General features: G+C 38.3%; 1 protein-coding gene across 25 annotated transcripts in view; it reads right to left on the bottom strand.

Moving 5' to 3' along the window:
- camk2b1 (calcium/calmodulin-dependent protein kinase (CaM kinase) II beta 1) overlaps positions 1-12,010 on the bottom strand; it is a 56,729-nt gene that overhangs the window by 35,534 nt on the left and 9,185 nt on the right. For 20 of the 25 annotated variants that reach the window (XM_057327031.1, XM_057327016.1, XM_057326995.1 and 17 more), the window contains exons 3-5: positions 6,499-6,558; positions 6,277-6,331; positions 5,034-5,099 (exon numbers count right to left, since the gene is read on the bottom strand). In XM_057327031.1, coding sequence (XP_057183014.1) covers positions 5,034-5,099; positions 6,277-6,331; positions 6,499-6,558 — 181 coding nt within the window. Of the gene's footprint in view, positions 1-2,086; positions 2,160-5,033; positions 5,100-6,276; positions 6,332-6,498; positions 6,559-12,010 lie in introns of those variants that run through there. The other 5 variants (XM_057327034.1, XM_057327001.1, XM_057327020.1 and 2 more) reach the window with 2 other exon arrangements.

The following is a 12,010-nucleotide window of genomic DNA, read 5'->3' as shown; positions in this document are numbered from 1 at the left end:
AGAGTGTGTGTTTGAATGTGTGTGTATGCTGTCTTTACACCTCCCCCACTGTCAGCTGCTGATCATAGCTGGTCTGCAAATGTGTACGTGTGTGTCTGTGTACAGTATGCATATGCACATGCGAGTATGTATGTAAATCTATGATACGATATTTATGTTTGCCAAATGGCAAATTTGTTAAATTTGTTAATTAATAAATTCACAAACAAGCTACAGTGGTTTAGGGGATATAAAATACAATAATCCAGATGTAAAATCATTAAAGTACAGTAAAATGTGTGTGTATAATAATGTGTGCAATGTGAGGCTGGATGTTTAAAACGTAAAACTTGACGATCAAACTGATTTTCTCAACTCACTGTGCTGCCTTATGTAATCTTAGCATCATGATTTGCACTGACTGCACTAAATATTGCAGTATTTGTTTTAGTTTCCACACATTGCAAGTGAAAAAAGCTATTTAATAGCTTACTTTCTGCAAACCATAAAGTTACAAATACTGTAAAAAAACATTCAAGCTGACGACCTCCATTTTAGGGAGAAAAGTTGCCCCATATGCTGTTTGTCCAGTACTAACAAGAGCACTAAAACTGAACTGTGACATATTATTGGGACACGGGCAATAAAAATCGATGAAATGTTGCTATAAATCTCTTATGTACAGACTTGTGAGGAAGTTTACCACAAGATAACAGCAAAGGTCAATGCTTCCCAGAGGTCTGTGAAATTAATTTGAACCTATTTCCTTGTTATCATTTACCCGCTGGCGTGCAGCTGTCACTAGCCATCTATTCAACTTATTGTGTAGCTCGGAGCACATCCTTGAGAGCGTGTTACGCTTAGAGAATCACACGTAGTTATATACTGTCATTTCATATTGTTTCTGAAAGTTTTTCCTTAAGCCCAGGGGCTGATGGTAGACTAAGAAACAGTTTTTGTAAGGCGGTAATGCTGTGAGGGCCAGAAGTGTTCTTCTCAGAAACAAATGACTATAATTACAGCAATCTGTCGCATTTGTAGTTATACAATGTGCTTTGAAATAAGCTAAATATATACATATTAACATTTTATTCTCACCGTAATTTTAAAAAAGTGAATGCCTGATCTGCATGACGACATTATAGTATCTGCATTTCTTATTTACTGTAAAATATTAAATATTACTAAAACATTACTATAAAAGTAATTCATTTACTTTCTCTGCAACAGCTGATGGGAAATCTGAAAAAAATCTGTGTCATTTTTTGAGTTCTACAAACATTATAACCAGTGCATGCCAATTATAGCTTAAAAAACGATTTTGAAACATTTTGTTTTATCAATCTTAAAAGGATAGTTCACCCAAAAATAAAAAATCTGTCATGAATTACTAACCCTCAAGTTGTTCCATACCTGTATACATTTCTACCATAGTAGAAAGAATTGCCATAGTAATTACCATAGTAGAAAGAATTAGTGTAGAGAAAATATTTTGAAGAATTTAGGAAAACAAACAGTTCCGGTGCACCTTTGACAACCATTTTAATGGTAGTCAATGGTGCCCCAGAACTCTCAATTGCTTCTTCCAAATATCCTTCTTTGTGTTCGACAGAAATGTATACAGGTTTGGAACAACTTGACGTTGAGTAATTTGTGACAGAATTTTCATTTTTGGGTGAACAATTCCTTTAAGAAACACTAAAACATGGGACAGAGTAAACAGTCTATCGTTACTCAACCATATTTTCAAAACCCGCTACTCTACTTGCTTATTTATATAAATATCCGGCTATTTTAATATAACCAGAATAAAAACTAAAAAAACTATATTTTAAATAAACAATTATCTAAAAAATAATATCAAGGTTAAAAGCAAAAACAGTCATGAGACCTTGAGACTTGTAACCATTTGTACTGAGGAGCATCAAGCTAAAGCTCAGGCACAGGGAGAAAGGATTTGGGAAGTCTGGGAAAGTAGTCAATGGATTAAGGGAAGCCCATGGTGCCATACACAGAAAAACAGACAGACAGGCTAAAGCTACAGACAGGAGCAAGCAGAGGCAAACAGACAGGCGACATACGAGCAGTGTGTGTGCTACATACTGACCTTCAGGTCCCTGTGCACTATATCGTGTTGGTGAATATGATGGACACTGTCTAGAATCTGATGGATACAGTGACTGTGAAGACAAAACGGAAGAAAAGAAAAGGGGGGTGAGGATGGGTAGAGTGACGTCACATGATTGATGGAGTGATGGCAGTGCGTTGAAAGAGATGGAGATGAAAGAAAACAAAAGGGGCAGTTGAAGTGATACACAAGAGATGGAAGAGTGACGTTTGTGAGGGAGGGAGGGAGGGAGGGAGGGAGGAGAGAGAGGGATTAAAAGAAGAGTGGAAAGTGAATGATGAAAGTGGAGAGACAGAAACATTTAGACACGAGACACAACGAGAGAGAGCGAGAGAGAGAGAGAGAGGTGGGTGTGGAGATTACTGATGTAGTAAGTAAATGCGTGCATGTATGTGTGTGTGTGTGTGTGTGTGTGTGTGTGTATACAAGTTAAAACATATCCATAAATACTCAAACAAAACTGTTTACAACTTAAAAGGGGCTTTCACTCATCTACATCACTGAAGCTCCAACCGGTTTTCATTAACATTAGCGTCAAACCATCAGAGAGAGAGAGAGAGAGAGAGAGAGAGAGAGAGAGAGAGAGAGAGAAGCCTGTGGAGGAGGGACAGACAGCAGGTGATTGGAAGCAGGTCTGCAGGAGATCAGCGCTAGGAAAGGAACCAGAGACATTTCCCTGCATCTACAGTATTTCTACAAAAGACAAGCAACATATCATTTCTGTCACATTCACAAATAATCAACGGCTGATCTCCCCAAAAATATCCAACAATACAACTTAAAGCTGCAACCTGTAACTTTTATGGTTGGTAAAATGGTAATAATGATTTATTTGTTTATATTGTTTGACATCATTTGACATCAACCCACGTAAAGTTAAGGTTCAAACAGATATGGAAATATAGAGGCAAAGGTTACAGATTGCAGCTTTATTAAAGAAAAAAATAACTTTGGCTAGTTAATCAACATGCTACCCAGATAGCACAGGTATGTCTATAAGATCTGGAGATCTGGAAAACATCTGCTGTGTAAAAACATCTAATAAACGTCTTAGAAAAGGCAGGTTTATTCTAAATCAAAAACATCTAACAGACATCTTCTAGATGTCTATATGACATCTGACAGGAGAGATCTCAGAGACGTATTGCAGATGAGCAAACAATAAAAAAATACGTCTTGCAGATGTAAATGCAGACATCGAACAGACGTCTCCCAGATGTATGCGTGACATCATCCACTCAGAACACCTTGGCAACTACATAGCAACACCATGGCAACCACCCATAACACTGCAGCATCACGGTGGCAAGTTTTACATGAGCAAGCATAAAAAACCTTGTTTTTTTTTTGTCAACATCTAATTGACACTAATGCCAGTATATTTTGGAGACACAAGGCAGTGCACTAACACTCGACTGGCTAAATGGGCAAGATTAAGCCAAAAAGCATTGGAAAACTGACTTGCGAAGATATCTGTACAGCTTAAATCATTGAGACGTCCTATATACAAATCTATTAACATTTACCTACTGTATAATCTTGACGTATGATAAATTACTTTTATCATTATTAAGACACATAACTACTGCACGTGTAACCACTAAACTGTACCTTGAACCTGTGATATTGCATTAACGTATTCAAATACAACTTTAAAAGCCCGTATTTGCAATAATGACGTAGCACAGGTGGTTTTTAGGGAAGTAACGGCACCTTGTGCTGATATACAGCTATAATAAAAGCCCTTGTGCAACATGCTGACTTGGAATTGCAGTAATTATGGTGTATAAGCATCATGCGAATACACCGCAAGAGTGTAAACTGGCCTTTAGCAGACACTCAGCTACAGTGTAATGTCGTAACAACTGGGTCGTGGGCACAAGGGCACATTGCTCAACTGGCAAGGTGGTGATAGATCAGGACTGTGAGTTCAGTAACTCTCAGGTTTAATAGGTGTTAACCGCTTCAAGACAACAGGCTACAATATGTCCCATTTTGACTCAACGTTCAGATGTTCTGAATGTAGAGCAAGAGGAATCGTGAGGAGCAATGCCGGCATGATTTTATGATTAAAAACCTTACATATCTCATGAAGTAACCAAATCTTTCCTGATTCAAGGTTTGAACTTACACCCATATAGTTATAAGGCCGGACACTTGAAGCACAAGCCACACCTCTCCCGACTAACAACACCCAGAGCACAAGCCTGGGGTCAAAAAACCCACAAAAGAATCTCGATTGACTCCATGTTACACACCCACAGTATGTACACAGGGAAGTCACCGCGAGGCATTGCACATACGGGTTGGACCGCGGAGGTGATAATACTCAGGACTAACACCTTCAACTGCATACTGTAAACCCTGGTAACAATCACACAAACAGGCACTCACACTGTGCAATGTACTGTTGTTGTGTTGTGCCATTGCATCCTCAGTAATTTAGCATCTAGTTTATTTGCGTTTGTGTGCGCAGGTGTTGGCGTATGTGAGAGCGCTGAGTGTGATGAAAGAACAGAGACAGATCAGGAAACAAGATCTAGAAACAGACAGACAAAAGACAAAACACAAACTCTTCTGGGGCACTCAATTCAGTGCACACAACAGAATACAGTTTATTTCCTCAAGCCACTGCTAATGTACAGTTCTGTCAGGTGTCCTTTGGGCTAAAAGGTGGCATTTCAATATCTAGAGTGTCTGATAATGAGCGAGACACGTGTTGCACCGTGGAAGATGCTGTTCTGACAAGCATCTCCAAATGCAAAACACGCCAACACTGAGCGTGTATGGGCAACATGTGACGGGCGCAACAGGCTAAGGCAAATGAGAAAGGAAAAGAAAGGGCAGGACATAAAGAGAAAGGCACAAAAGAAAAAAGAAAACAGAAACAGAAGGGGGAAGCGTAACAAAAAGCACCGGTTGTTACCTGGCATCTGCCTCGCTGTAGTATTCTCTGGCAACAATGTCTTCGAACAGCTCACCGCCGGTCACCCTGAAATGCAGGAAGTTCAGCTTGGCTATTTGCTAATTCAAACAGGATTCCTGTTCTACAGCGCACGGCTCTTCCTGGAGCTCAGTTGCCATGGAGACGAGAACTCGACGTGAAAATTCAGAAGGGATGTAAAACTGAAGGGAAGGTTTTTACGATTTTCAAAGATGGCTTTACCGTTTTCAAATGTTTTTGGGTGAAATAAACATATACAATTGATCATTCAGCCTTGGGTGCGGATTGGACAACAGAACTAGAGGTCTGCATTGGGACCCGATACGGATTCTTGCGGTTGGTTCTATGGACGGGAGCGGGTCTTTGGACGGGTGCCCACTCCAACATCCTTCTAACTGACCACATGTAGAGCCTGGTGTGGGGACTGTGTTATGCATGTGCTGCACGCGTGGACCAGTTCTTACTCCGTTATAAGTTTAATTTGCACGCGTCAGACCCCAGACAGAGCGGGCAGGTCCCCGAGTGCACCTTAGAGAAGAGAGAGAGAGCGTTCGTGTTTTGGGGAGGGGAGATGGTCATCAGGACATTTCTTGCATGGATGTTATTTTGCATGAGCTAGCTATAAGCCAAAGGGTTTTGTTTATTCATATTTTGCTTTTAGTTTGAGTGAAAGAAGGCGTATTTAATGTACTTAATGTATTTTTCTCTTTGACATTTTGTCTACTGTATTGTTCTTGCATTAAATTGTAAGAACAATTTTGTATATTGACAAGACGAAAAAAATAACTGGCATGTTTTTGTATAGCATATTTTTTATTTGTTATGGAGAAATTTAAATGTTCTTAAATGTGAGATCTGGAACCGTGATCTAAATTTAGCGGAATCCGTCGGGTCGGGACGAAAATCATTCTTAGCAGATAGCGGGTGAACACAGAGTGAATTTTCAGCGGGAGCGGGCGGAATAAAATTTAGCGAAAAAAAACAGTCCCGCGCAGACCTCTAAACAGAACGTTCCAGCTTGTATCTGAACTTGTTTTCTAAACAGCACATCAAACTTCACTGTGTTAAAAAGACAGAAAACCGATATTCTGATAAAAAGCTCCATTGGGACACATGAGCAATGAATCATAAATCACTGCTTAAAGCTGCGCTGTTCCTTATGTCAAGGCTAGTTTTAAAATGGGAAACTAAGCACCGTTCTGGTAGGAAGTACATTTACACTTACAAATCAAACAGCAGGTAGTGAAAGCCCTCCTCTGATATACTGTCATGCAGACGAACTAAAACAAAAAAAAGAGAAACAGGGATTTGTGTCCACAGGAACAACATAACACATATGTACGGAAACAATTACAAACATACCGGCTTGAGTCTATACATTAAAAATACACTCCTTGCTTACATTTTAGCTATTAGAATTCTGGGAAGTAAAAAAATAAAAACTCACCGATGTTGGGGTGTTTTAGCAGACGACAGATTCGAGCTTCTCGTTCCAACTTCTGATGATCTGAGGCATACAAATGCATACAGCAATGATATTAACACACAGTGTTTTAATGTGACTTTCGGATTCAAGTACTTCTATAAACACTGGATTCGAGTGTAAAAGAGCAGGTGTGTGTACATTTTCAGAGATCACATCTATCATAGCTCTGATGTACAGTAGTTAGAGACTTATTTCCATGACATTATCACATACATATAAACTATTGTTTATTTTAATTATGCCAGAATTGTGTCAAGTGTGGAGTATTTGGCACAAAAGGAACAAGCAAAACTTGTACGCTTGCGCTAGATCAACGTCCCAGATCTCATTCAGTCTTCATAAGAAGGTCAGCACGGCTCAGAAATTATGGTGGCTACATAGAGGAATAGTTTAGCCATAGTCAACATCCCTTGATCTCAATAAATGTTCACTCTATCCACAATCTCATATTTTGTGTTCCACAGAATAAGTAATACAGGTTTGGAGTAAATGACAGGATTTTGATTTATTGGGCCAATTTTCCTTTAAAGCCACAATGTGGTAGAATTTTGTTATGAAATATCCAAAAGTCACTTGCACAGTGTGATATATTTCATGCAGTTGTGTACTTACACTATCACAAATGTTCCCAAGAATGTGCAAATCCAGAGAAATTCCTATTTAAACTAATGGCCCGTCCCTTGTCTCCCTTGTATTTGTCGCATATCAGTGACTTAATATCCAGTTCTCCGCACTACCCTCAGTTTCCGGTTGTAGAAACTACAGCAACACGCAAATGCGGAAGTGGTTATACAGCATCTGGGACGCAGCAGCTGTTGTTCTGTTATTATGGATCACGATTACGCTTTGGCGAGTAAAGGAAACCCAAAAAAGCGTAAACGTACGCCAAATGAGGCAAGCAGGCTTATGGACAAACGAAGAAATAAAACAAGGATTAATATTGGCGTGGCGTTTCCTAAATGGAAAGAGCTTGCATGCAGTTACCCTATGAAATACAGTATATGTCTCACAAAAATATGCAGCCAATAACGTTACTTGTAAATGCTGTGGGTTCATTCCAATTTACTTTTTACGACGACTGTATGACTGTTTTAAACACATAAAACTGTGTAGCATTACGCTACCAAATCAATTGACAAAGTCCAATATCAGTCGCGGGCTAACGTAGCATTACATTCCACGTTTCTTGCAAGCTAATCCATTACGATGACATAAAATACAATTCATTCATTACCTCGTCCGTGAACATGATAGGCGATCTCCATACGCCTCTGGATGGTGAAAACGACATGTCCCATAATTCCACTTTCCTACATAACGTCATTTAGCTTCGCCTTTTGTTGTTGTTTTGAAAGTGCGCCATCTAGCGGTCCAAATATTCCATATTGTGGCTTTAAGTTGTATACCTTCACTTTTTCCCTATACAAACATGGAGTTCTTTGTCAATTCAACCTCTTACTTATGCATTACTGATAACTGATAACTGAAGAGGATCCATCCAGACCAAAAACACATCGTCGATTACGATAATGATTACGATAATAATGACGATGATAATGAGTTACTGGACGAGTGGAATAAATGCTCCCTGCTTAACAAAATCAACAGCGACAGCGCTAAATCCCATTAAACCCTGCCAGTGTGTGTGTGCAGTCATCTGGATCAGATCAATACAAAGCGTGTGTGTTTTACTTATGATTCATGCTCGTTTATTAAGGAGTTTGAGAGTTTAAATTTCATGATAGCAGCACAAAATACCTCAAGCTGTTTCAGAATTGGTAAAGTCATGCAATTAAAAATCTGCTTTCAATAATGATATGAATGAACTAGGGCTGGTCCGAATACCATTTTTGGAGCTTCGAAGCTTCGGTAGTAATCAGGGGGCTGAACATATTCTTCTCTCTAATAAAGGCAAGAACCTCTGTGTCTGTCTGTCTGTATGCATTTTTATTATGTCAAGAACCGTTCATCCAACCGACTTCACGCAACTTTTAATAAACTACACAACAGCGCGAGCCGGAAGCGGCGAGCCTCACATTAAAATAGTTCCGTTTTGTTTTTAATGGCCAATTTTATTTTGTTTAGTTTCTGTATTAAGTTCATTTAGAAAGATGTTTGGAGTATTTTTTGTTTGTGGTTCAGGTGCTAGCATATTTTCATTGCCAACTGCACTGGAGTACGGATTTAAATGCATAACATGAAGTAGACTGTTTAAACTGTCAATCGATGAGCAATAGGAAGACCCGCTTACCATCAAGATTGGCTGCGCTGCATCAAGATTGGCTGCACTGTGGGTTTTACTCTTGTGATAGTGAGAAAAGTGGAGGTGTGTTTTGATTGTTCACAGCATTTCAGTGATGGATGTTATATAAACGGTGGATATAACGCTGGATTTGCAGATCGTTTGAAACGCGGTAAGTGAAACTAAGCCATATGTCTGTGTTTTGTTGGCAATTGCCGTATACGTGCATAATGTAAACAACATGAACTTATAGTGAATCAAAACAGTTATGCAGGGATAATGCGATGATGTATTGTGTGCTTGTGATTTAGTTCCTCCCACCGCACACCCCCAGGATGTCATCTGTTTTCGGAAATAATCGTACAGATGTATATATCTTTTATAAATGTGATCAAACTAAATACTCTTCGAAGATATGCAATACTACTCTATAGGTACTCAAGATTAATATGAGACTGGCCTTTAAAAATGTCGTTTTTATTAAGTATACTGTAGTTTTAAAATTACTTTATTATTTGGCTAAATATTTCCCCTTCACCCACTGAAACATTCTGAATAACGTCTTTTGATCGAAAACAAGGTTTCATGTTTGTGGTCAGAAAGCCTGTTGTAACTCTACTCCACTAATACCACAATGATTTGTCACCATCTATCAAATACCAACAAATCCAGTGCTGGACTGGTGAACCGTACCACAGCTGTTTGTGACTGCTGAACAACTGCAGAACATTCTTTTGCAAATGAACGGATGCCATTCATCCCAGCTCTCTGATTTATAAGGCTAGATTCCAAAACTACAGTATTCATTAGTTGGTTTAGTAACCAACTAAGACGCTGAACTAGTGACAAACCCAAATAAAATCACTTATTTGAACCAACATTTCTCCTAAACAGAACACAAAGACGCAGTGAGATTACTTATAGAGAGCCAATCTGTTTGTGTTGGGACTCAGTTTTTTCATATTTTCTTAAGTTCAATATTTTATTGTTGCTATTCTCAGCCTGGCCATATTTTAAGATTTAATGGCTTGACGCTTACCCGTCCTAGCCCCCATCACAGAGATCGGGCTATTGGCTGGGTTTGGAATCCCGCCCCTTTGTCAGTCACTGACGTGATGCGTGTTGACCTTAAACTCAGCTGCTGGGCATTTTCGGAGTTATACACATACTCCTGGAGCTGTCGCAACACTAGAGCACCAGCCATCATTAATTCAGCTATGAAGCTCTATTCTACAGTAGCTAATGTATTTACCACAGTAACTTTATAAGAATTTTTTCTTAAGTTTTTAGGTTAAAAACCACATATTGCTAGCAAGTAAAATGGCATGAATTTAATTAAATAAAAAGTTATACGAATATAATGTTTCATTTTGGTTGGTATGAGCGCCATGCTGTTTACTATGAGCCAGGGCTGGGCAACCTTTTATGGAAATTCAATATTTATCTATTTTCAAGTCTCAGCATTTCACACAACCAGCCATTATTGCACAAGTAGTTTTAAAGTTTTTAATATAAGGACTAGAACAGCTTAAATACTGTATAAAAAAGCTACATTAAATCGACAATGAATCATTGAATCATAATTCTAAATCGATTCACTGTAAGGAAACTAATTCTCAAAAATGAGACAAATTCACCAAATCGTTATTTTGTATATTTTCATCAGCATTTCCTGTCTCAACGCTCTCAGAATCCAACTTAATATCAAAGCAAAAAGTACATAAATATCACCGCAACATTTCTAATGTTGCTTAATTTTACTTCGCCAACATAAAAATCTATATATCGTCAGCCTTTATTAACTTATTTTTATATTTATTTGTTTGTTTGCTGGGGTCATGACCTCTCTGGGTCAGATGAGAGTCTTGTGTTTTAGGCATGTAACCGTGCATGTTTTCTCTCTCACAGCTGCCAAGTGCCAAAGGTGCCTTCACTGTCAGACCTCTCTTTATCTGTCTTTCTTTCACTCGCAGTCGTTCATGACAATTCCTTCTACCTTTCTCCATATATCTAGGTCACATTCCCTGTCTCATGCCCACCCTACTTCAAACCCCTTGATAGATCATACTGTCTCTCTCTCCTCAGACTAACGCTCATTCTAAAAGACAGAATTCTGTTTTCTACATCATGACCCGCCACAGCGTCGTATTCAGTCGAACACTGTAAACAATGTTTTGAGACGATGTTTTTTTAATATAAAAATAGGACTTTAAATGGAAAGTCACGAAAAAAAGAAATAATATTTTTTAATACTTAATATTAACTTCAATTTTTCTATTGCATTAACTATTTTTAGAGCCAAAGGTATTGACATTGGCAGGAAAAAAAATGTGTTTTTAACTCTAAGACGAAATATAAATTTTGTAATGTACTGTATATACTTCTATCCATTTAGTATTTTTTAAATATCAATTTTAATTAAAAAATATTGTATTGCAGTGATCCTTTGTCATGAAATAAAATGTAGACATGTTGTTACTGACAGATTTTGTGAGATTTACCATCAACATTAACCATCAAAATATTTTTAGCCAAACCATCTTCCCATTACAACCAAACATCTGAATCTACATTCCCAACCTTAATTTAATTTCCTCTGAGTACATATCAAAATTACACTGAAACCAACGCACACACTGTAAGCAATGCGTCCATGTCTGCAAGCAGAGCCTATTTTAAAATGGTTTTCAGAGCGTGTGGAATCAAATACATGTCAAATGCTTATACTCCACATTACACATTCTCACCACAATGACCACACAGCCAATGAGGGACATGAGGGTGACATATTGGCAGAGCAACTGATGGCTTCAGGTTTCAGGAGGGTGGACAGACGGGCGTAAAAAGATTTACACCCTTCAACAGCAGGATTCTGTAAAAAAGGAAGATCTTTTCTGTCGTTGTAGTGGTAGTCTCTGTGAATTAGCTATGCTGTTTGGATTTGCCTTTGGCAATGAGTTACCATGGATGCGGACTGATTTATATATAGCTATAAACATATTTGACAACATTTTTAAACGCTGTTTGAAATGTTCTGATAATATATGTTCGAGCTGTTAAAATATTTCTCTAATAAAAATTACAATTTTATTTTTGAAGAACCACATAAATGCCACACTATATGAAAGCAATCTTGATTCAGCAACACTGAATGTACAGTACCGCAATCCAATACGTTATAATCTGAAACCACCTGCACCCCAAGACTTTTTGGTAAGGGTCAGTACAATG

This window comes from Triplophysa rosa, linkage group LG2 (genome assembly GCF_024868665.1).
Source record: "Triplophysa rosa linkage group LG2, Trosa_1v2, whole genome shotgun sequence".
In the NCBI taxonomy this organism is placed as follows: Eukaryota; Metazoa; Chordata; class Actinopteri; order Cypriniformes; family Nemacheilidae; genus Triplophysa; species Triplophysa rosa.
The sequence above is the reverse complement of the archived record's forward strand: the minus strand, read 5'-3'. Positions and strand labels throughout refer to the sequence as shown.